Here is a 27314-nt window from a genome sequence, read left to right on the forward strand (position 1 = left end):
GGTCCCACTAATCACATGCATTTGCAGACTTTCAGGAGGCTCTTAATATTAAGCTGGTTCTCCTGGACCATTTTAAAAGCTTTTTAAAAAAATTTACTATAACACTGACCCCTGTACCCAAAGTGAGTAGCAAGTGTTCTGTATGGTTATTTAAAACCATTTTTAGTTATCCAAAATTGGATTGCTCACAGGTGATGGATCGGTAGTGATTAAAATGCTTATTGTTTTGTGACAAATCCATTTTCAGCTATATTAATCAAACTGCGCCAAGTTACTTAAATATATAAAGGAATATGATTTCAAGCATTTTTTTTAACATATGTTCTAAAAGGTTGCACGATTGTCTTGGTTCATGGAAGATTTCATATTCGACAATATGAAAATGAATTCAAGTGGCACCCTGATAAAAAGTATTTTGGGATCTTGTACATTAACCTGAGAGGGTAGACAGAGGCTCGCTTTAACGTCTCATCAAAAAGATGCACTCCCAACAGTGCAACACTCCCTGAGTACTGCCCCTCCAACAGTGTGTAGTAACTGAAGGTATAGCCTCTCCTGATGTCTATCAAGGATCACGTGAAATTCTGGGAGGCTCCGACCAATGGGCACTAAGCACGAGCAATCTGGGCGGGTGGGGCTTCCTGACCAGAGTCCTGATCGACTATGTAGCACCTGAAAAGCTCTCTGTAATAAAGTTTATCTGTTTCTTGTTGAAACCTGCCGCTCTATCAAGGCATTACACAGTGTAGCATTCCCAAAGCATTGTCCCCTTGCCAATACCAAGTTCCCTCCATAGTGCCCATCGTACAGCACAGCATTCCCTCAGTATCACCCCGCCGACAGTGCAGTGCTCTGCCGGTACAGCCACTTCAACAGTTTTGCACTCCCCCAGTACTGCTCCTCTGCCATTGCTGCACTGTCTCAGTACTGCTGCTTTAACAGTGCAGCCTTCATTCAGTACTGTCCCTCCCACAGTGTAGCACTCCCTCAGTGCTGCCCCCCTCCATACTGTCCCTCCTACAGTGCAGCGCTCACTCAGTACTGTCCCTCCCACAGTGCAGCACTCCCTCAGTACTGCCTCTCCTACAGTGCAGCACTCTCTCAGTACTGCCTCTCCTACAGTGCAGCACTCTCTCAGTACTGCCTCTCCCACAGTGCAGCACTCCCTCAGTACTGTCCCTCCCACAGTGCAGCACTCCCTCAGTACTGCCTCTCCCACAGTGCAGCACTCCCTCAGTACTGCCTCTCCTACAGTGCAGCACTCCCTCAGTACTGCCTCTCCTACAGTGCAGCACTCTCTCAGTACTGCCTCTCCTACAGTGCAGCACTCCCTCAGTACTGCCTCTCCTACAGTGCAGCACTCCCTCAGTACTGCCTCTCCCACAGTGCAGCACTCCCTCAGTACTGCCTCTCCTACAGTGCAGCACTCCCTCAATACTGCCTCTCCTACAGTGCAGCACTCCCTCAGTACTGCCCCTCCTACAGTGCAGCACTCCCTCAGTACTGCCTCTCCTACAGTGCAGCACTCCCTCAGTACTGCCCCTCCTACAGTGCAGCACTCCCTCAGTACTGCCCCTCCTACAGTGCAGCACTCCCTCAGTACTGCCTCTCCTACAGTGCAGCACTCCCTCAGTACTGTCCCTCCCACAGTGCAGCACTCCCTCAGTACTGCCTCTCCTACAGTGCAGCACTCCCTCAGTACTGCCTCTCCTACAGTGCAGCACTCCCTCAGTACTGCCTCTCCTACAGTGCAGCACTCCCTCAGTACTGCCTCTCCTACAGTGCAGCACTCCCTCAGTACTGCCTCTCCCACAGTGCAGCACTCCCTCAGTACTGTCCCTCCCACAGTGCAGCACTCCCTCAATAAAGAACACTGGTATCAAAGAGCCAGCAACAGCACTGCTGGTCCTCCATCTCAAATTTTGATTTTTAAAAAATAATGCAGGTGTGCAGATATTTGCAATACGAACATAAGAAATAGGAGCAGAAATAGGCCACTTGGCCCCTCGAGTCTGCTCCGCCATTCAATAAGATCATGGCTGATCTGTTTGTGTTTCGATTTCCACATTCCCATCTACCCCTGATAACCTTTGATCCCCTTGCCTAACAAGAATTTATATACCATTGCTTTAAAAATATTCAGTGACCCCACCTCCACCACCTTCTGAGGCAGAGAGTTCCAAAGTCGCACAACCCTCAGAGAAAAAAAGTCTCCTCGTCTCTGTCTTAAAAGAGCAACGCCTAATTTAAAATGGCACCCCCTTGTTCTGGACTCACCCACAAGAGGAAACGTCCTTTCCACGTCCACCTTGTCAATACCATTCAGGATCGTATATACTTTTCAATCAAGTCACCCCTCACTCTTCTAAACTCCAGTGGAAACAAGCCCAGCCTGTCCAACCTTTCCTCATAAGACAACCTGTTCATTCCAGGTATCAATCTAATAAACCTCCTCTGAACCGCCTCCAATGCATTTACATCCTTCCTTAAATAAGGAGATCAAAACTGCACACAGTATTTGAAGTGCGGTCTCACCAATGCCCTGTATAACTGAAGCATAACATCCTTACTTTTATGTTCAATTCCTCTCGTAATAAAGGATAGCATTCCATTATCCTTCTTGATTACTTGCTGTACCTGCATACTAACTTTCTGTGACTCATGTTCTACATCACCTAGATCCCTCTGCACCTCAGAATCCTGAAGCCATTCTCCATTTAAGTAATAGGTAGGAAGGCATAAAGCTCATTATAAAATGAATACAAGTTCATTTGCGATGAGCAATAAATACTGGCCTAGCCTGCGACACCCACATCCCATGAATGAAAAATAATTTTTAACATTTCATACAGCATGTCACACAAGCATCCACACCAGCCTGCACTGTCATTGAAAGGACATTATCAGTAGGGGGCAACATTCCACCATTAACAGGGGGCCTTCGAAGAGTCTGTTCACATTCTTCCACATCCCGTCCCAGGCTTTTATTTCTTTTTACTGCCAATACTTGTGGCTATTACTGGGACTTAACAGGAGCTGCTCTGAATTGTGTACTTGCACAAAACACCATGACACATCACCCATTCTGCCATAATATAAAAGCAAAATACTGTGGATGCTGGAAATCTGAAACGAAAACAAAAATTGCTAGAAAAACTCAGCAGGTCTGACAGCATCTGTGGAGAGGAAGACAGAGTTAATGTTTTGAGTCCATATGACTCAACATTTGAACCCACTCTGCCAGCCCTGCACACAACGGGGGTGTTGGATGCAGCTTCTCACTCACATATACTCACATTCACACTCGTGATTACATTCATTCACCTATCAAATAGGCACATTCTGTTCCTGATTGTACTGCCGTGCAGTTGCATTCTTTCCAGATATTCTCAACTGCACCCACATGCGCAACTGTGGCTCAATTAGTAGCATTCCAGACTATCAATCAGAAGGTGCTAGGTTCAAGCCCTACTGTAGGACTTGAGCATTGAACTCAAGGCTAGCAATCCAGTGAAGTAGTGAAGGAGAGCTGCACTGTTGGAAGTGCTCTCTTTTGGATTAGATGCTAAGCCAAAGATCCCATAGCACTATTTCAAAGAAAGGCAGGCCATTTACCCCTGGTGTCTTGGCCAATGTCTAACCCTCAATGAATATTACAAGAGGATGTTATCTGGCCATTATCACATTGTGAGAGCTTTCAGTGCATAAATTGGCTGCCTCATTTCCTATAACAGGGATTACACTTCAAAAAATACTGTAAAGCCTTTTGAGATGACTTGTGGTCATGAAAGATGCTAAATAAATGCAAGGTTGCAGAAGATATGAAAATTGACCATGTGGTTTATAGTGAGGGAGTAAAGCTGTTCACTGCAGGACAGTATCAATGGACTAGTCAGGTGGGCAGAAAAGTGGCAAATGGAATTCAGTCTGGAGAAGTGTGAGGTAATGCACTTGGAGAGGACAAACAAGGCAAAAAAACACATAATAAATGGCAGGATTCTGAAAAGTGTAGCAGGAGGTTGGAGTGTATGTTTACAGATCCCTGAAGGGAGCAGGACAGGTAGATAAGGTGGTCAAGAAGGCATGTGGGATACTTTCCTTTATTAGCCAAGACCTAGAATATAAAAACAGGAAGATTATGCCAGGACTGTATAAAAAACTAATTAAGCCACAGCTAGAGTACTGCGTGCACTTCTGCTCACCACACTACAGGAATTATGGGCAGAATTTTGCCCTTGATGGGTGGGTGGTTCCCACCAGCTCAGCGGCGGGCGGGCAGCTGATCACCACCGCCGAAACGGGCCCCGCCACCATTTTAAGTGGGCGGGCCAATTAAGGCCCACCCAGCGGGCTGCCCGACGGGATGCGCTATGCGATTCCTGTGCAGGGGGGGAAGGGATTCCCCAACTGTCAAAGTGCACACATCTCCCTGAGACTAAGCGCTGCCTCAGGGAGAGCGCTGACAGTGTTTGAAAGTTTAAAAATAGAAAAATTAAAAAAGTATTAACGTGTACCCATCGTGACAATGTCACATGAGATGGGACATGTTAATAAATATCACAGAAACTCTATTAAAGATTTTTAAAACCAACATGAAACCTCATCCCACCGGTGGATGAGGTTTCATGTTTTTTCAGAAGCCCGCTGGGGCTCCTGGCCTGCCTGCCAGCCTTAAGGTTGGACGGGCAGGGCCTTTAATTGATTTAACTATCCTGTCAATGGCCTCAATTGGCCATTGACAGGTCGGCAGGCGGACAGCTGATTGCGCTGTCCCCCCGCCTTCCTGAATATTTAAATGGGGCGGGTTCCCCCCAACGTCATCCCGCGTCATTTTTGCATCAGCGAGCAGGCCCCGGCCTCAGCTCACCGATGGAAAAATTCTGCCCTATGTGCTCACACTAGAGAGGTTATGGAGGTGATTTGGGACTGTTGCCAGGAATGGAGCATTTTAACTATGACGAATGATTGGAGAGGCTGAGGTTGTTTTCTTTTGGAATCAAGGAGGCTGATGGGAGATTTAATTGAGGTGTATAAAATTATGAGGGGCCAAGATAGAATGGATAGGAAGGACCTATCTCCATTAGCAAAGAGGTCAATAGCCAGGGGACGTAGATTTAAAGTAATTGATGGAAGGATTAGAGGGGAGTTAAGGAAGGAATTTTCATCCAGAGGGGTGTAGGGGTCTGGAACTCACTGCCTGAAAGGGTGATACAGGCAGAAGCCCTCACTGCAATTAAAAAACACTTGCACATGCCCTTGAGATACTGTAACCTACAGCGCTATGGGCAGAGAGCTGGAAGGTGGATTGGACTGGATAGCTCTTCCTAGGCCAAATGGCCTCCTTATAAGCCTTAAATATTCTATGTTTCTATATTTCTTTTTTTCTGGTCTTTTTTCCAGTATCCATGCAGTCATGTATTCACAAAGATATATTCATATATATATATATATATATACAAAGCTCACCCATCAACTCATACAAACACACTACATATAAATTAGGAAATTACACATGTTTACCATACATGTTCACACACATAATCTCTCATGGATGTACACACACTCAAATACATACACTCACACACAGAGGTACTATGCAGAGGGCATTGCTCAGGTGTCTTGATCATGTACTTGAGTCTCTAGGGTGGGGCTTGACCTATAGCCTCCTGACTCAGGCAAGAAGCTACCTGCTTAGCCAAAGCTGAATTCTGGGCACACGCAAGAAACAATTTTTTTAATTAAAATTAAACTTTGAAATTATTCTCAGCGGTAACGCACTATGTTTTACACAGGGAGCTGTCTCACCGCCTGCAGATGCATGTTACTTCTTGAATTTGAATTGAAAACACACAGTTGTCCACTTTGTGTTTTTTCTGTGGCTTAATGTTATTGGGGGGAAATGGTCTCTCATTATATCCACATTAATCACCAAAGGACGGCAACCCTGCCTAAACCATTAACTGCAGACCCCAGGCTAGGAAAGGAGAATACTCCAAGTTGCTATGCATTGCTGATCAGTATGGGTCTGTGAACATTGAGTGTGGACAGGCTTTACCTCGGCTGCAGTACCCTCAATAGTCAGATTCCGTCCGTACATTACCTGTGTGAATTCATAGGTGGAGAGCACAGGTAGGATTAGGAACATAGGAACAGGAGGAAGCTATTCAGCCACTCAAAGCCTGTTCTGCCATTCTATTCGATCATGGCTGATCTGTGCCTTGACTCCATATATCCACCATTGCTCCCTATCCCTTGGTCCCTTACACCAAAAATCTATCAATTTCAGTCTTGAAAGCTCCAGTTGACTCTCACACACAATAGCCTTTTGGGCAGGAGAGCTACAGATTTTCTTTGTGTGAAGAGCTTCTGATTGGTCTAGCTGTAATGAAATCTAGTCTCAGTAATGGTGACCATGAAACTATCATTGACTGTCATAAAAACTCATTTGGTTCACAAATGTCCTTTAGGTAAGGAAATCTGCTGTCCTTACCTGGTCTGGCCTACATGTCACTCCAGACCCACAGCAATGTGGTTGATTCTTAACTGCCCTCTGAAATGGCCTAGTAAGTCACTCAGTTCAAGGGTAATTAGGGATGGGCAACAAATGCTAGCCTTGCCAGCGACACTTGCATCCCATGAAAGAATAATTTTTTTTTAAAAATGAAGTGTATGTCCCCATATCCTTGATTACACCACCGGAGGAAATCGGTTCATTGCTTTTTTTTTTAACCCTAGTGAATCCTTTTATCACTTTAAACAATTTGATTAGATCATCCGTCAAACCCCAAAGACTTGAACACAAAATCAGATGAAATGTTAAACCAAGGTCCCTCTCAGGAGGATGTAAAGCATTCAATGGCACTATTTTGAAGAAAAGCAGCAAAGTTCTGTCTGGTGCCCCAGCCAATATTTATCCCTCAAAGCTCGCACAGCTGTTTTTTGGGACTTTGCTGTGCACACATTGGCTGCTGTGTTTCCCACATAACAACACTGACTACACTCTGAAAGTACTTCACTGGCTGAAAAGTGCTTTGGAACATCCCGAGCTCATGGAAGGCACAATGTAAATGTACATCTTCCTTTCTTTCCCTTCTAATTTCCACAATGACTGAGATGTCAAACGACCAACTCTGGAGATGCCTGGGCAGAGTGATCGGAGGGCGGGCAGTCACAAAATGAAACCGCACGCGATGGCTGTCGCTGCCCAGGGACTGGACATGGGCAGTGGCCAGCGGTTTCTCTGGAGGTAGGAAGGAAATTAGAAGGGAAAACATTCCAGTTCTTTGTGACTTGATGGTTGGATCCCCTCTGTTACAAAAAAAAGCTCAAAACAGCAAACAGAATGGACCACAGAGCGAGGAAGCAAAGCAGCAACAAAATGGCATTCCAGAATGGGCATCTGATTTTAACCATTACCTCCTGACCCTTGAGGGCAACCAAATAAGTGATGCAGAATAAATAATTCATGAGGTTCAATTGGTAAATAAATACAATGGTGGCTGAGGCTCAATTAATCAATGTCATCAGTCTCAATCACCATGGAAATATTAAATGAAAATCAATCACACTGATAACAGGGGAATAAGGTCACGAGGGTTCTTCCCAAACTAACTACACACCCTCAGGGACTACACACTACATCGTTAAACACCATCCTCACTACTTGCTACCTTATTTTTGCTGAGCAAAATTATTGCAGTACTCTCCCTCTTGCCCCTCACAGTTTCTCACACTGTCTCTCTCACTCGCTCTCTGTTTCTCTCTCTTTCTCCCTATATGTCTTTCTCTCTTTCTGTCTCCCTCTGTCAACAATAACAACTTGCATTTATGCAGCATCTTCAATAATGTGAAATGTCACAAGGTACTTTACAGAAGTATTACTAATTAAAGTTTGACCCTTAGCCACATAAAAACAAATTAGGGCAAGAGCTTGGTCAAAGAAGGAGCTTTATGGATTGGAGGGGAGGAAGGAGAGGTAGAGAGGCAGGGAGATTGGGGGAGGGAATTCCAGAACGTAGGGCTTTGGCAGCTGGAGGTATGTCTGCTAATGGTGGAGTGGTTAAATGTTGAGATGTGTAAGAGGTCAGATTTGGAGAAATGTAACAATCTCAGAGGCTTATGGGGATGGAAGATATTATGAATATAGCAAGGGGTGAGACCATGGAGGAATTTGAAAACAAGAATGAGAGCTTTAAAAATCGAGCTATTGTTGGATCAGGAGTCAACATAAGTCAGTGGGCACAGGGGTGAAGGGTAAAAAGGATTTGATCTGAATTAGGATAGTTTTGACGAGCTTAAGTTTATGGAGGGTGGAATTTGGGAGGCAGGAGTGCATTGGAATAATTGAGTCCAACTGTAGTGAACGCATGAATGAGGAAGGAGCAGAGGCAGTGTCTGAGTCAGGTGATGTTATGGAGGTCTTAATGGTGGCACTGATATGTGGTGAGAATTTCAACTTGGGGTTTAATGCGACATCAAAGTTGTGAACAGTTTGGTTCAGCCACAGACAGTTGCCAAGGAGAGAGATAGAGTCAATGGCTAGAGAATGGAGTTTGTGGTGAGGACTGAAGGCAATAGTTTCAGTATCCATATGTGTGTGTGTGTGTGTGTGTGTGTGTGTTCTGTATCGCTCTCTGGCTTAACTCTATTTCTCTCCATGTATCTCTCTTTTCTATCTCTCTCTCCTGTATTCTGTCATTGACCCAGGTTGTTTAACGCCTCATTTACACTCAGCCAGTGTCAGAGGCAGTCACAATTCCCTCTCCCTCATCCCTTTTTTGTGCTGTAGGGCTAGTTTCAGCAACTCCTGTGGATTTCACATCACAGACACTGGCTGAGACTTCAGAAAATTTCCAGCCTTAACTCTCCAGCCTGTGTAATATCCAGTGTGCAACACTCTCCAGCCTGTGTAATCTTGTACGTAATAGACTCCACGCTTTATTGTGTTCCTGAGGCCCTGTCTGCCATCTCAGGTGGTTGTAGAAAGGTCCTGAAATTCTCTGACCCACTGTGGGGGTGGGTGTCTTTCAGGCATCTTTGGGACATGTGACATTGCCCTCCCCCAGAAATAGTACACAGCAAAGACCAATCTCTCTTCACTCTGCACCCCCATTCCCTCTCAGTCTTCTCCCCATTCCCCGTTTGGGATGTTTTACTATGTTAAAGATGCTATCTAAATACGAGTTATTATTTGTTATTAGCTAACTCTCTAGACACAAGTTGTAAAGTAATGTTGTTTAAGGACCACAGGTTGGATGTGACCTGTTGCTGCCAAGAAGCCCCCGCCATCCCACCTCACCTGTCTCCCTTGGGCCTTCGCTTTTGCACATTCTTCCCTTTAGGCCTCCTTTCACTCCCGATGCAGGAGGTGCCACCCGGGCCTGTTACCCGTATCGATTCCAGACCTTTGGAAGATTTCTTAAACGTAAACTCCACCGGCTCTCCCTCTTTCAAACTGCGGAAGCCGTCCATGTGTAGCTTGCTCTGAAAAACATTGCCCAGAGAAAATGTAAAGAAAGTGCTAATATTTGGAGTTAAATCAAAAGCACCAAATCTCCCAATGGTTTTATTTAGTCCCAAAAACAATTCTCAAATTATCCTTGATTGAAAGCAGTAAGGATTGTGGTAAAGGCAAGAGTGGAACACATACTATCCCAGCAGGATCTCACTTTCATTGTGTGAGCCAGTCAGTGGTCCTGATCTCTGAGTTTCATCACTAGAATTCAGTACTTTACCACGTCCAGTTCAGTTTGCATTGCTAGTTACAAACTTCACCAATGTTCCCAATTCCTGTTGTGCAATATAGCCATGTATAAGAGTGTACACATTAAAGCACATTGGGGGAAATATCAATTCCATAGCACCGACAATGCACTAAATTAGAAAAATGCTGGATTTGTCAGGCCACAACATGCATCAACCATAAGACGCACCCCCACAATTTTCAAAGGAAATTTTTGGGAAGTCCTTGGGCATAACCTTCGGATAATAAAACGCACGGCGCTTTCCAGTGACTTTTTTTTCCAATTAAAAAAGTACGTCTTACATCCAGCTGTTGCAGTAATGCCCCAGTCACGCTGTGTAGGCCACTACCAAGTGGAGGGGATGTCAGAGCTGCTGAAAAGTGTTGCCAACTCTGGTTGGACATATTCCTGGAGGTTTCATCAAATGATTTCCTGCCTCCAAACACACAGCCCCCACCCACCTAGCATTGGTCATCCAACTTATCCATCCTCACAAAGGCCTGCTTTCACAGCCAATCGAAAAGTGAACAGTCTCTTCTTAACTCGATTGGATGATGTCAGTCAAACAGTCCTTTCTCTCCATTTCCAATATTGGTATAATTAATTAACAAAAGTGCTAAAAAATGTAATGTCCCTTTGATATATCTCCTGTAGTGCCTGGGAGATTATCTCCCAGAACAATCCTGGAGGGTTGGAAACTCTAGTTTTATTCATACAAAGTCAAACACATGTAGAGGGAGTTGCTCCCACTCACCCACCACAACTACCAGTGAGGTTAAAGGGGTTAAAGCAACCCCCATCATCATGCTCCCATCCCCACCTCACCCCCTACTCATCCAGCCAGCCATCACTCCCCTGTCTGGTTTGCTCCTGATGGCTTAGAACCCAAGCTGATTGGTGGCTCCAAAACTTCACCCAAGGCATGGATTGGCCCAATGGTAAGTCTGAGCAAAACTATAGAAAGTGTTTTGGCAGGGCTTGCACATGTCCTCATGCAGCATCAACAGACACATATACATTGCACATGTGTGCACACACACACTTTCCACCAAGGGTCACTGGACTCCATCAAGAGACTTTTGTTTGTTTCAGGTCATTACACACTCCTCTCTCCCTTTGGATAGTAATGGGGAAGTGTCGGAAGGATTAGCAGGCTGATTATCAATCTACTTGAATCAGATCATGGACACTTCTTCCATGGCCAACAAGTCCTGGAATGGGATTTGAGCCTGGAGCTTCTGGTTCAGAGACAGGGGCGTTACCTACTGAGCCACAAGAACACCTTCAGGACAAGTAAACCTAACCCATTTTTCTCATGACTATCAAGGTAGATTGAGGTCAACTGGAGGAAGCCCCTGCCTGCTTCACTTGAGATCTATTAACTCAGCATAGACGCGGCACTGAGTGTTTGGGAGGGGCGTTACTTATGACTCTGTCCGAAGCCAGTTATTGCATTTATCTACTGATTTATCCATACATATCTAACATTAGAAAAAGGAGTGGAACAAATCCAAGGATCTCATGTGTGGCTATCAGCTGAAATCTATTGGCACAGACACGATGGGCTGAATGGCCTCCTTTTGTGCTGTACGATCCTGTGAAATTAGATAGAGCATATTGCTGAAGATTACATAATACAGCAGATGTCCTATGCAATGGGGAGGAGTGAGAACCTGTTTCAGATGGTCTTGCAAACAATGGCAGACAGAAACTGGCAGCTTTATAGTGGACTTTTGACATTAGTGCAGAGCATAGGAACAGGAGACCATTCAGCCCCTCAAGCCTGTTCCCCATTCAGTTAGATTGTAGTTAATCTGCACTTCAACTCTATTTATCCGCCTTTGTTCCATATTCTATAATACCCTTACCTAACAACAATCTACCAATCTCAGGCTTGAAAGCTCCAAGAGATGCCCAGCATCAAAGCCTTTTGGAGGAGGAGAGCCTGAGATTTCGACCTGTGTGAGAAAAAGTACATCCTGATTTCACTCCTCAGTGTTCTGGGTGTAATATTAGGATCGTGGCGCCTCGTTTTGGTTCCCCACCAGAGGAAATAGTTTATTCATATCTACCCTATTGAATCCTTCTTTCATTTTTAAACATTTTGATCAGATCACCTCCCAAATTCCAGAGACTTGAGCATAAAACCCAAGCTGACTCTCCCAATGCAATATGGAGGGAGTGCTGCACTGTTGGAGGAGCTGTCTTTTGAATGAGATGTTAAACCAAGGCCCCCTGTTAAACCAAAGCCCCCCCACCCCGCCCTCTCGGGTGGATGTAAAAGACCCCATGGCACTATTCAAAGAATAGGAGCAGAGTGTTTCCTGGTGTCCTGGCCAATGTGATTAAAAACAGATGATCTGGTTTTTAATCACATTGCCGTTTGTGGGAGCTTGCTGTGCATAAATTAGCTGGCGTGTTTCATACATTACAATGGTGGCTACTCTTCAAGAAGTACTTATTGGCTGTGAACAGTTTTAGGATGCTCTGTGGTTGGGAAAGGTGCAATATAAATGCAAGTCTTATTTTTTTGCTTTCTTTCCTCAAAGGAAAGCCAGCACGCCACATCAACACCGAGCTCTTGGTGTGACTGTATAGGTCAATGTAGAAGAAGATTGTGCCCACTACCTGTCCCAAACCCGCCATGAGGGAAAGTCTATTGCTAGGAGTACAAGTCACAACTTGCAGCTGTTCCCCAGTGCCATCAGATCTATGGGGTTCATAGTGAAAAGTGCATGGGTCAGATGCAAATCCCCTCCCCCACCCATGTGGGCAGCTCAAGAGCATTCCAGAACCATTGATTCTGCAGGAGCTGAGAGTGCCATAAATGAAAGCCTGATAATTATGGTGGGGTCTACTCTGAAAGCCAGGAGGGACCATCACTGTGCCAAATTGCATGATCACAGGATCCTATCTGAGTGAGAGGCACACCAAGGGTACAGGACATACCACACACACACAACACACAAGGCAACCAGGCTCCCTACTTGTCTCTTCATTTCACAAGAAAGAAAATTGTCTCTGGGTTTTTATTTTTCTACTTCTCTCTAATTGACACAATGAAGACAGAGTAAAGTAAAATAACTTCAAAGTAATGGGAAATTTCACTGCAATAAATCCTATTCACTACAAGCTTTAACTGCCACTTCTCCTAGGGGGCATCTTGTCCTTGTCGATCTCTGAGCTGCTTCGGACAGTCACAATCTGCATAAAGTCCGAAAGGAAGAATAAACAAACAGGAAACAAAGGGCCAGCCTCAGGGATCAGCAGGGAAGAGGCTACTTGTCTCCATATCTTAAACCCTGAGGCCCAATTTGTCATGCAGGGATCTCACATCCCCACACCCTCCATGCCGTGCTTCCAACATCCCCAACGCCCCGCACCACAGATAATTCACTGACCACTTTAAATAAGTACATCTGGTCAATCCTATGAACTGACAACTGGACATTCATGCAGGGTTGGCCATTGCTGGCACTTGCTTTGGGGGAGGGGAAGAATTAAGCTAAATGGTTCCAGGACTCAGAGATACAAAAGAATGAATTCCTTTTCTGTTTACATATTAAAGCTGTAAATTAATCCTGTATAGACAGATAAATAAAAAGAGAGACATTGGATATGGTTGGGTAAATAGATAGAACAAATGAATGAACAACAACTTCCATTTATTTAGCGTTTTTAACATAGTAAAACATCCCAAAGTACTTCACAGGAGTGTAGCCAGACAAAGCTGAGCCTGAGAGAAGACATTAGGACAGATGACCAATCAAGAAGGCAAGGCCAAGGAGGGGTTTGAACAGAAAGAAAATATTTTATAAAATAGATGTGCTTATGGGCCAGGATCCAATGTAGGTCAATGGGCACAGGGGTGATGGGTGGACAGACTTGATGGGAGGAAGATGAAAACTCACAAGCTCCCTGTTCATAGTCACCAGAAAATTGTGGGCTGCAAACTGCAATTTGCCTGGCCTGGCATGCACAGCTGGTAAGTCCTGTTTGGACACTGTATAACACTGGGGTAAAGTAACAAGGGGTTCAGGTCTGTCACTGTATAACATTGTGGTACAGTAATGTGGGTGCAGGTCTGCCACTGTATAACACCAGGGTACACTATGTCACTGTATAACACTGGTACACTAGTGGAGGGTACGGATCTGTAACTGTATAACACTAGGGCAGAATGCAGGTGGGTACTAGTCCATCACTGTGTAACACTAGGGTAATGTTAGTGGGTACATGTGTTTAAATGTCAATATTGGGGTTCTGGTCTGTCATTTATAACACTGGAATACAGTACTGGTGGGTACAGGTCTGTCACTGTACAACGCTGGGTTCAATACTGCTGGGATCAGATTGATTACAATAACACTGGGGCACAGTAGTGATGGGTTCTGCTCTGTCGCAGTATAATACTGGAGTAAAGTATTGGTGGATTCAGGTCTGTCACTATAACACTGGGTACAGTGCTGGTGAATTCAGGTCTGTCACTATAACACTGGGACAGTGCTGGTGAATTTGGTCTGTCACTATAACACTGGGGTACAGGTTTTGCATTGGGGAATTGGAGAAATTTGAGATGTTGAATCAAAAGCAAAAACAAGGTCTCACAGATTAAATTGTAAACTTCTTTTCTGTAGCCTGTGGTACCAATACAGCTGAACATTTAATTAATGAGCTTCAGCAAAGTGGATATTCTGGTTTTTAAAAGATCACCCACACATCAGGTAGAGAATGAAAAAAATCCATGAATCAATAAATCAATTAATTGTGAAATTCTAATTCATTCCAAGTCAAGACTATGTCCAGATGCATCTGACCCCTAGCTGTATACAGATGTGAGTGACTCTAGGATCGTGTCCAGCTGTGAGTGATGCCTGGACTGTGTCCAGATGCGAGTGACTGCAGAGGTGTGTCCATATGTGACACCAGGACTGTGTCCAGATGTGATAAGATTGATGCTCCAGTGCAGTACTGAGGATGTGCTGCACCATCAGAGGTGCTGTCTTTCAAATGGGGCCCATCTATCTGCTCTGGTGGATGTAAAAGATCACATGGCATTATTTCAAAGAAGAGCAGGGGAGTTATCCCCAGTGTCCTGGCTAACATTCATCCCTCAATCAACATCACAAAAACTGATTGATTGGTCATTATCACATTGCTGTTTGTGGGAGTTTGCTGTGCTCAAAATTGACTACTGTTGTTTACTGCATTACAACAGTGATTATAATTCAGAGAGTACTTCAATAAAAGCAAAATACTGCAGATGCTGGAAATCGGAAATAAAAACAGAAAATGCAGGAAAACCTCAGCAGGTTTGGCTGCATCTGTGGAGAGAGAAACAGAGTTAATGTTTTGGGTCTTCTTCAGAGCTAAAGAGAAGTAGAAATGTTATGGGTTTTATACTGTTTAGGGGAGGGTGGAGCAAAATAGAAGGTCAGGAATAGGTGGGAGCTAAGAGGAAATTTGACAAAGATGTCATGGACACATGATAAAGGAAGTGTTAATGGTAGTGTTTAAGATTAAAGAAGGTGCTTATAGTGACATAAAGGTAAATTCCGTAGTATCTTCCGTGACACCCTGGTCCACTTCTCCCTCACCCCAACTCCCCATCCCCTTCCCACAGCACCTTCCCATGCAATCGCAGAAGGTGCAACACCCACTCCTTTACCTCGTCCCTCCTCACCGTCTAAGGCCCCAAACACTCCTTTCAGATGAGGCAGCGCTTCGCTTCCATCTCCTTCAATTTGGCCTACTGTATTCGCTGCTCCCAATTCAGTCTCCATTACACTGGGGAGGCTAAACGCAGACTGGGTGACCATTTTGCAGAACATATTCGCTCAATCCACGAGCATGACCCAGACCTCCCTGTCACTTGCCATTTTAACACTCCACCCTGTTCTCTTGCCCACATGTCTGTCCTTGGCCTGCTGCAATGTTCCAGTGAAGCTCAACGCAAACTGGAGGAACAGCACCTCATCTTCCGACTAGGCACTTTACAGCCTTCCGGACTTAACAATGAGTTCAACAACTTCAGACCATGAGCTCGCTCCTCCACCTTTACCCCTTTTTTAATCCAATTATTTTAAAAATATTTTTTATTTATTTTATTTACACATTTTTTTTTCCCTTTTTCCCCAACCATCCCCCTCACCCCCACAGGGCCATCTATCACTTGTTCTCATGTTTTGCTTTCACAGAGCACTGACCATTGTTCTGCTATGAACACATTCTGCTATCTTACCTTTATGCCACTATCAGCACCTCTTTAGTCTTTAACACTACCATGAACACTCCCTTTGTCCTGTGTCCATGAAATCTTTGTCAAATCTCACCTGAGCTCCCACCTATCCCTGACCTTCTATCTTGCTCCACCTGCTGCATCCTCTATTAAACAGTATAAAATCCATCACAATTCTACTCTTTAACTCTGAAGAGTCATACAGACTTGAAACATTATCTCTGTCTCTCTCCTCCACAGATGTTGCCAGACCTTCTGCGTTTTTCCAGCATGTTCTGTTTTTATTTCAGAAAGTACTTCATTGATGTAAGTACTTTGAGATGTCTGGTGGTCATGAAAAGCACCATATAAATGCCAAGTCTTTCTTTTCTTTTCTGCCTCAATCAACACAGTCTCATTTAAAAAGATGGTATATACATCAGTAGGCATTGAAACCCATTCACATTGAGCATTTTGTTGTCCTTTAATGCTACCCTCTCTTTGTTTTATCCTTGGTTCAAAATTGTTGTAAGTATGAAACAGCTCAAAATGCCGCGTAACTGAGTATGACTAGAGGGAGGGGAAAGAGGCAAGGGTAGCAGGAGACTTCTGAAGAAAGGAAAAGTGAAAACAAAACAGAAGGAGAGGGTAGGAAAAGGAGGCAAACAGCCAGTAGATTACGATGGGGTGAGAAAGGGAAGGTAAAAGGCAGAAGAAGCTTGAAGACTTTTTAAATATATACCCACGTGATTATCAATTTCTTCTTCATTCTCAGAATGTGGGCATTACTGTCAAAACTGGCAAATATTGCCCATTCCCTACTGATTTGAAAAGATGTTAGTGGACCACAGTCATGAACTGATGTGCAACACTTTCATATAACTGAGCAGCTTGCTAGGCTACTTCGGAGAGTCAACAATGTTGTGTGGGAGTGGAATCACATAAAAGCCCTGAGTGGGTAAGGACAGCAGTTTCCCCACCCTAAAGGGACAAAACTGAATTAGTTAGCTGGTAACTGCAGATCAAAACCATCATGGTCAATTTTACCAATATTAGATTTTTAATTCTGGAGGAAATTTAATGAGAAGAAAGGGGATTGGTCAATAATCATTGATACAAGAGGGGGAATTGATCAAAAATCATTGTTAGAGAAGATTGATCAATAATCAATGATAGAGAAAAGGGAATTGATCAAAAATCAATGATAGGAGATTAATCGATAATAGAGGAAGAGGTCTTGTGGTACAGTGGTACTGTCCCTCCCTCTGGGCCAGAAAATCCAGGTTCAAGTCCCACACCAGAACTTGTTGACCACAGAAGCACTTTGAGATATTCATGATGAAGTTCAACAGGCTGATAATCAGAGAAAGAAGTGTGTGTGAAGATATTCTTAAAAAAGTGATAGAAAAGTGGGGATTGATCACTAAGAGAGAAAAGGGGAATCGATTGATAATAGTATAGAGGAATAGGGATTGATCAATAGTTAGTGAGAATTATGGGAAGCTTGCTGGGATGTTCAGTACATCTGAACGAAGTGGTAAATTATTGTGGTAGCATACTTCTGGTGGTGTTTTCATCTTTTAAACACGGCCTGCTAGCTCATTAAAACCATAAAATCATAGCGAACAAATAATATTCCCAAAAGGTGAGTGGAAGATGGAGAGTGAATAGGAACAGAGAGTTAGGGAGAAAAAGAGTGAGGCACAGAGAGAGATCCACAGAGAATATCATTAGATTGCCCCCATTACATAAGCACGTGATGAAGTGAAGAGGTAGGGGTTGTTTAAATTGTGCTGTGGTCACTGGTGCATTCAAAATGCCTTTAATAGACCTATAGGCATTAGCATATGGCCAATGATTGAATTGTTCAGAAGCTGCTCTGCGGGCTGGGCTCCATGGCAAGCCCCCTTTCACGCAACACATTAGATTGCCGTTGAAATCAATCACCTCACAATTAACTGCGCTCATTTCCTCACTATGAAAACAGCTGGATGGGACATGCAGCCCAAGGGAGAACTGAGCTGCAGCAGTAAAATGGGACCCGGGAATCCAGGGCATATACTAGAGCATTATACAGGATCATTCATATACACCAGCTTTACAATTAACAGGACCATCTACATACAGCAGCGTTACAACACATAGGACTATCCATGTAAATCACCTTTATAACACAGAACTATCCTCATTTACCTACTTTTTAATGTACAGGATCAATCATGTGACACAACACCACAATATACTGTAACACCCTCAGATACAACTTTTACAATGTATAGGATCATCATTTTTAATATACATAATCACTAATATATTTCAGCTTTCTAATGTCACCCCATTCCCCATACACCAGAATTGTAACATACCAGCAACAACTTGCATTTATATAGCGCCTTTAACATGGTTTAAAAAAATTCAAGGTGCTTCACAGAGCATTATCAAACAAATTTGAAATACAGCCACATAAGGAGATATTAGGACAGGTTAAAGTTTGCTAAGAGTTAGATTTTAAGGAGTGCCTTGAAGGAGGGGAGAGGTAGAGAGGCTCAGATCTAGGCAGCTGAAGGCACAGTAACCAATGGTGGAGCAATTGAAATCAGGAATGCGCAAGAGTCCAGACTTGGAGGAATGCAGAGTTCTGGAGAGTTGTAGGGCTGCATGTAGTTACAGAGTTATGGTGGAGAGGACCACTGAGGAATTTGAAAGCAAAAATGAAAATTTTTAAATTGAGGTGTTGCTGGACCAGGAGCCAACATAGGTCAGCAAAGACAGGGATGATGGGTGAACAGCTCTTGGTGTGAGTTTTGGGTGAACTCAAGTATATGGAGCGTGGAAGATGGAAGGACAGCCAAGAGGATACTGGAATATTGCAAGTCTATAAGTAACAAAGGTATGGATGAGAGAATCAGTAACAAGTGGGCTGAGGCAAAGTGGAGTCATACAATGTTAAAAAAGATGGAAATAGGCCACGAATATACAAAATCATGCACATATACCAACTTAATAACATGCAGGAAAATCCACGTATACCAGCTTTATAATATGTGGAACTACCATTATACACAAGTTTTATATTGTACAGGACCATTCACAAACACTACTTTGTAATATACAGCACCGTCAATATACACCAGCCTCATAGTCTATTGCATCATCCATAAACGCCAGCTTTATAAAATACAATATCACCAGACACATAAGCTTCATAGCATTGAGGACCATCCACATACAACACTCTTATAATATACAGGGGACATCCACATCCACTAGCATTATGGTATACAGGGAAATCCACATAAACCACATTTACAGCATACTGAACTATCAACATGCACCAGCCTTATTCTATACGGGACCGGACCACAAATACATGCATAGGAACATAGAAACAGGTGTAGGCCATTTAGCCCCTCAAGCCTGTTCTGTTATTCGTTGAGATCACAGCTGATCTGCGGCCGAACTCAGTATACCCACCTTTGCCCATTTCCTTTAATGCCACTCGTTAACAAAAATCTATCAATCAGTTTTAAAATCAACAATTGACCTAGCATCAATTGGCATTTGTGGTAGGGAGTTCCAAATTTCTACCACCCTTTGTGTTCACCAGATATAAAAATATTGAAAGAAAGGCTGTTTAGCCGATAGCCCTTTTGCTTTTCAATTGGCATAGGAAGGCAGTGAGTCACAAGGATGTATGTGTTGGCCGACTAATGGCTGGAGTGTGGGGTAGGTCATGTGACGAAGCCCCCAGGAATATATTTAATCACAGTTGACTAACAGCCGGTGGGAGACTGAACCTGAGAGTTTCCTCTTGTCTCTGTATCTTTGTTTTTTTGGGAACATGTACACTATGGCCATCAACCATAAGACTTATAATCATCCACTCACCCCTCTCCCCCACCATTCTTATGATCACCAGAACCTCCTTCCACCACCACACCCATCACCCCCCCACCCCCAGTTGAGGTTTATCTCATAAGATTTCATCACCCTAGGTATTATGTACCCCAATCTTAGACTCCCCAACCAGGAAATCATTTCTCTTCATCGACCCTATCAATTCCCCTTACTATCTTGAAAATTTCAATCAAATCACCCCTTAATCTTCTAAATTCCAGAGAATCCAACCCTAGTTTAGTTAATTTCCGCTTGAACATTAATCCTCAGAGTCCAGGTATCATTCTGGTAAACCTACACTGCACTGTCTCCAAGGCCAATGTATCCTATCTAAGTTGTGGTGCCCAGAACTGCAAAGTACTTCAGGTGTGGCATAACTAAGGCTGAGGAATGCCTTCTATTCCAGCCTCTAGATATAAAAGCCAGCAATCCAGGAGCCTTTTTGATTATTTTCTGTACCTGTTCATGACACTTTAATGATCCAGGTATCTGGACACCCAGGTATCTCTGGACCTCAACTGTTTCTAGCTTTTCCACATTTAAAATGTACAAATCAGAGTACATTCTAAGTACAAAATCAATGGCCTCACATATGGCTAAATTGAAATCCATTTGCCACAGTTTTGCCTATTCACTTAAGTTATTAACATCTCTTCATAATTTTATGCTTCCATTTACCCTGTTTACAATGCCGCCTATCTTTGTGCCATCAGAAAACTCGGGAATGTGGCTTTCATTCATAAACAGGGAGAATAGTTGAAGCTACAACACAGATATTGCGGGACATCACTAGTCACATCCTGCCAATTAGAGTACCTGCCCATTATCCCCTACTCTCCGTTCCCTGCCACTCGGTCAATTTCTGTAACTGGTCAATAATTTGCCTTCAATTCCTTAAGCTTCAACTTTAGCTAATAGTCTCTTATGAAGGACTTTATCAAATGCTCTACATAAGTATTTTAACATACAGGACCTTCCATGTACTATACAACACCACCAATATATATCAATTTTAGAATATAATGCACCAGCCACATACACGACCCAACAGCTTCATTATATGACAGGGAACATCACATACACCAGCTTTGTCATATAAATCTCACAGGCCTTACGATCCGGCGGGGAGAAGTGTAGTATGATAGTACAGACGGATCACGCATAGGTTGGCACAAGTTTCTGGCACCTCCCCTCCACCCCCGGAATCTGGGCCTAATGAGTGCACAACCAACTTCGAGAGAGACACATAAAGCTCGGGAGGCATCACCGAGCCAGGGGCGGTTTCTAGCGAGGAATTAGGAAAATCGTTAAGGAGATAATATTAGATTCATAGAAATCTACAGAATCATAATTGTGCTGACTCTTTGAAAGAGCAGTCGTGTTTAGTCCACCTCCCAATTTTTGTCTGCAAGTCCTCACCCTCACGTACCTGTGCAACTTCCTTTTAAAGCGATTAATGGCATCAGCTTCCGCTACCTTTTCAGGTAGAACATTCCAGATCCTGACAATTGGCTGTGTGAAAGAATTTCACCTCAAATGCCTTCTAGATCTTTTGTCAAGGATTCTGAGTTTATGACCTCTTAGTTATTGACCCAGGGAATAGCTTTGCTCTATCATCTGAAGACCCTTATTAGGACACCTCATAACCTGTCCTAACAGTCCTAGTTTTTCCAGCCTCTCATCAAAACTGAAGTCTCTCATCCCTGGTATCATCCTGATAAACCTCCTCTATAACCTTTCCAAGACTTTCATATCTTTCCTGAAATGTGGTACAGAATTAGCCAATACTCGAGCTGAGGCTTAACCAGTAATTTATAAAGTTCTAACATCATCTCTTTGCTTTTATAGTCCATTCATTTACCAAAACAAAATTGAGGCTTGCATTTATATAATGCCTTTCACGATCACCAGACATCTCAAAGCACTTTGCATCCAATGAGAAACTTTTGTGGTGTAATCACTGTTGTACTGTAGGAAATGTGACGGCCAATTTGCACAGAGCAAGCTCCCACAAACAGCAATAGAATAATGACCAGATAATCTATTGTTGTGATGTTGATTGAAGGAGGTGATAGTGTAGTGGTAGTGTTGCTAGACTAGTAATCCAGAGACCCTGGGTAATCCTCTGAGGACCTGGGTTCAAATCCTGCTATGGTAGAATTTGAATTCAATAAAAATCTGGAATTTAAAGTTTAATGATGACCATGAAACCATTGTTGAATGTTGTAAAAACCCATCTGGTTCACTAATGTCCTTTAGAGAAGGAAATCTGCTGTCTTTACCTGGTCTGGCCTACATATGACTCCCAGATCCACAGCAATGTGGTTGACTGTTAAATGCCCTCTGAACAAGGGCAATTAGGGATGGACAATAAATGCTGGCCTAGCCAGTGATGCCCACATAAAAAATAAATAAATATCAGCCAGGCCACCCAACAGAATTCTCCTGGTCCTCTTCAAAATAATGTCATTGGATCTTTTCCATCGATCTGACAGGGCAGGTGGCGACTCGGTTTAATGTTGTATCCCAAAAAACGGCATTGCAGCACATTCTCAGTATTGCACGGGAATGGAGCGGCAGCCTTGGGTTTTGTGCCCAAGTCCTGGAGCAGAACCTGAAGAAGAACGTCCTGGCTAAGAGGTGAAAGTGCTACCAACTGAGCCACAGCTGATACATGACCCAAGTAACCCATATGCTTTTTAACCACCTTTAAGGATTTGTGTATATGAACACCAAAGACTCTCATCTCACCTACAATTTCAAAATCATACCATTGATAGTATTTCCATATTTATCTTCCTAAGGTGCACCAGTTCACATATCACCATACTGAACTCCATCTGCCATGCTTCTGCCCATTTCACCATCCTGTCCTGAAGCCGATCACTATCCCCATCACTATCAACAACTTGTTTTTCTTGACTTGCATTTATATAGTGCTTTTCATGACCACCCGGACATCTCAAAGTGCTTTACAGCCAATGAAGAACTTTTGAAATGTAGTCACTTTGCCAAGTTTTATATCATCTACAAACTTTAAAAGGCTGCTCCCTATTCCCAAGTCTAGGCTGTTAGAAAAATTGTAAAAGATTTTTCCTAAACTGGTTAATGCAAAGCTCAGTGATTCAAATCAATGTGATTAATGAATGATTTGTACCTCCTTGAACCATCCCCCACATGTAATCTGAGTCAAACTGATAATTTAGCAGCCAGGGCTCTCACTTTGTTACAAAAACAGAAAAAGGGTGTATTTTTATAGCACCACTCACAATCTTAGCATGTCCCAAAGTACTTTACAAATATTGAAATGCTTTTGAAGTATAGTCTCTGTTGTAATGGAGGAAACATGGAAGCCAATTTGCATACAAACTCTTAAAAACAGGTATTCTATTTTAGTGATTTTGGTTGAGGGATAAATATTGGCCAGGACACTGGGGAGAGCTCCCCTGCTCTCTTTCAAAACAATGATGTCTTTTACAGTCACTTGGTTCTTTTACATTCACTAGGTTTAGCACCTCACCTGAAATACAGCACCTCTGCCAGTGCAGCATTGCCTCAGTGCCCAAATTCCCAGAGTGGAACTTGTACCCATAACGTTCTAACTCAAGTCAAAAACATTACCACTGGAAGCACTGGAGCTCCCAGCTGCCATACAGTGCTATATAACACTAGTCTGTTCACTCCATAGTTCACTGGATCAAGTTCCTGGACGTTGCTTTTATGCTATGTTAGTGCCACCATTTCATTGCCCTGGTCTTACACAGTACTGGTACTTATCCAATTCTGGCCTCCTGTGCATCCCTAATTTTATTCACTCCACTACTAGTGGCCCTGCTTTCTGCAACCAAGGCCCTCAGCTCTGGAATTCCCTCCCTAAATATTTCCATCCCTCTAACTTCCCCTTCTCTTTTCCAATGCTCCTTATACCTCTTTAACCAAGCTTTAGGTCACAGGTCCTTATACCTCTCTGTGCAGCTCAGTGTCAAATTTTGCTTGATAACACACCTGAGAATTGCCGTGGAACATTTCACTGTGTTAAAAGGGCTAAATAAATGCAAGTTATTGTATTTGGTGTATTGGCACCCATTAATTTTCCAATCTCCTCCTACCTCCATGTTCTGCTGATCTTAGGGTAGTGGATGCAGATTCAATAATAACCTTGAAAAGGGAACTGGATAAGTACTTGAAGGGGAAGGAAATGCAGGGATGTGAGGTACGAATGAGAGTGGGACCAGTTGGATTGCTGTTCTAAAGATCTTGTGCAGATTCAATGGACCAAATGGCCTCCTTCTGTGCTGTACTGCTCTATGATTCCACAATTTTGTAAATCCACCAGGATTTTCCTCAACTCTCCAGGAATGGAAGTTTAATCTCCCTGGAAGTACTGTGAACAAAAACCTGGAGGATAATCATAGGGACATTGAAAATATGTTTTTTCATTGAACATTTTCATATATTAATCATAAAAATATAGGGAGATGAGAAAAAAGGCTGTTTGACCAGGTGGTGTGGTTGGAGGCAGAGGAGGTATACAATGGAGCCTCCAGAAACAGGCCCAACCAGAGTTAATGAGCCATTGCACTGTCCCACCTCCCACACAACCCCAAAATCCGGCTTCCACACTCTTCCCACTTCAAAACGGGACAACTGGGATTTGCAACGTGTCCCACTCTAATCCAGGAAGGCGGATGAAACGGTAAAATGGACGATAGCCGATCGCCCGCCTGCTTTCTGCTGAAGACAAAGGTGGAAAATGTTAGCGGCTGGTTCAATATCGCCTGTGTTGCGCTGCCCTGGCAGAGCAGTTTCACCCACCCCCCCAAACCTGCTTCCATGGTCATTGTAACGTTTCCCTTTTTGTTTTCCCCTATCTCTGTGGCGAAACTCCTTCCTGAATGTGCCATTTTTATGTGCCTCTGCAGGAAGATTTTCACTTCTCCCAATTCCCACTGGGAATCAGGAATCCCAGGGACATTCACCCCCACTCCCAGCCCCTCCTTCGCCAACAGCTCCTTGGAGAGCCACAAGAGTGAGTGGTTTCACAGAGAGGGCTCGACGAATAGATGACTGGGGGGGAGGGGGAGAAAAGATTCATTCACAAAAAACAAAACAAGAATCCCATCCCAATTAACAGGTTTAAAGTTACTATTTCTCCGCAGTGACCAACTCAGGCACAATCATTTAAAATCTTTCTGCTGGCTACAAGGTTTTGAAGTTTTGGAAGGGGGCTTGAGCCCATTTTCAGGTAAAAGTTATCGGTTGGTGGATGTATTGCAGCCAGAAAACTGATCAGCCTTAACTAGTTATCAATGAGGGTCCTCCCATCTTCGGGAGGAGACCCGAACAGCATCGCACCTCCCCACCACACCCCACCCCACCCTCCCGTTCTCATCACATTCAAAACTCTCCGAATGTAATTCCCAGGCTAAGGATGTCCCCTTTGGATAAATAGGGATATCCAGTGACCAAGGTAATGGGTGGTCTGGCGGAGGCCACCCCCAGCCTGCTCCCTGTTCGGGCGCACAAGATAAGAACAAAGTAGTGGTCAGTCCCTGCTGGTCACTGCCGCCACATTCTTGAAGTGCCTGTCCCATCAGGTCAGATTAGAAGTGGCCGATCAGTGATTTCATCAAAGGCAGCCTGGGAACGGAAGACTCAGATAATTAATCTCGGATGGAAGTTTCTCCACCGCTCATTGTATTTCGTTCCTGGGCTGCTCATTAACCTGTAGTTCAAAAACTGTCAAAATGGGAGGGGAGGGGAATGAAATCACAATCAAAATGAAAAAAAGGGGGAGATTCGATAGAGGAGTTCTATATCAAGGGGGAGTTTTGATAGCGTGAATAAGGAAAATCTATTTCCAGTGGGAGGAGAGACAGGACCAGAGGGGACAGATTTAACCTGATTGGAAAAAGAACCAGAAGCTGTGGGAGGAAACATTTTATTTTATACAGTTGTAATGCATCTAGAATGCACTGTCTAAAAGGGCGGTGGAAGCAGATTCAATAGTAAGGGAATTGCGTTTTCAAAGGGGAATTGGATAAATGCCTGAAGGGAAAAAAAAATGCTAGGCTATGGGGAAAGAGCAGGGGGATGGGATTAATTGGGTAACTCTACCAAAGAGCCAGCATTGACAGAATGGGCCAAATGGCCTCCTCCTGTACTGTATTATTCTGAGATTCTAATTGTATTACAATGCGCCACTATACAGAAAGTAGTCTTCTAACAATATACCACATGGAATAGTTTCAGCTTCTTTGCTGAATAAAGACTGCTTCACCATTCCCCGGCTTTCCTTTGATATACTCCTTATGGGAGTATAAGTCTCCACCTCACCTTCTCCAATACCTTTACAGTATTGTGTTCAGTTCCGAGCACTACACTTCATGGAGAATATCTTGGCCTTGGCGGGTGAGTGCAGCACAGACTCACCAGAATGATACCAGGGCAAAGAGAGTTAAGTTATGAGGCTTGTATTCCCATGAGTTTAGAAGCTTAAGGGATGATCTAATTGAGGTGTTTCTGTTGGGAGTTTAGAACAAGGGGACATTACTTTTAAATTAAGAGTTAGACCATTCAGCGGTGATGTCAGGAAAGCCCTTCCTCACACAGAGGATAATGGAAATCTGGAACTCTCTCCCCCTAAACCACTGCTGAGGCTGTGTGGAGGTCAACTGAAAATTTCAAAACTGACATATATGCAATTTTTGTTGGAAAAGGGTGTTAAGAAATATAGAACGAAAGAAAGTGGATGGAATTAAGATACAGGCCAGACATGATTCAACCCAATGGCGGTACAGGCTTTTGTGGTTGAATAGCTTTCTCCTATTTCTATGCTTCCCAAAGCAACCTCACTTCAAACATGAGCCTGGACATGGAGTGTCCACAGGCAAACCTCTCATGAACTCGATAGGCTTCCTGATAAAACAAAGGGCCTAGGCTGTTCTCCAGGAGCATGTAAATGGAAAAATAACCTTTACGTTTATTTACTGTATTGGGACCACAAAAGAAAGGGATTTGCATCACCTGTTGCACCCATTAGAAAGAAACCAATGCACTTCATGTAGAAAATAATACCTTGGGTGTTAATTTGAATAAATACAGTAGATCATTCTCACACAGCAGAATCCCACAAACAGCAATGAAATGAAAGGTCAGGTAGTGTGATTTTTTTTTTTGTTGGCTTTGGTTGAGGAAAGAATATTAACCAGAACACCTGGGTTAACCTGATGAAGATGCCTCTCTGCTCTTCTTCCAAAAGAGTTGGGAATCTTCAGCATCCAGCTGGACCAGCTGACAGGGTCTCAGTTTAACATTTGGTCCAAAATCTGTAACACTGCAGCACTCCCTCAGCAATGCACTACACTGGGAGTGCCAGACTAGATCTTGTGCTCAAGTCTCTGGAGTGGGGCTTCAACCCACAACCTGCTGAGTCAGTGGCCAGACGGTGCTGGCCA

At 43.6% G+C, this 27314-nt stretch overlaps 1 protein-coding gene across 1 annotated transcript in view; it reads right to left on the reverse strand.

The window, feature by feature from the left end:
- Positions 1-27314, reverse strand: part of LOC144695185 (protein lin-28 homolog A-like) — a 357085-nt gene that overhangs the window by 581 nt on the left and 329190 nt on the right. Inside the window, exon 3 of the mRNA XM_078566069.1 lies at positions 9299-9483. Coding sequence (XP_078422195.1) covers positions 9299-9483 — 185 coding nt within the window. The remainder of the gene's footprint in view (positions 1-9298; positions 9484-27314) is intronic.

The sequence above is a fragment of the Cetorhinus maximus genome, chromosome 21 (assembly GCF_964194155.1).
Source record: "Cetorhinus maximus chromosome 21, sCetMax3.hap1.1, whole genome shotgun sequence".
Lineage (NCBI taxonomy): Eukaryota > Metazoa > Chordata > Chondrichthyes > Lamniformes > Cetorhinidae > Cetorhinus > Cetorhinus maximus.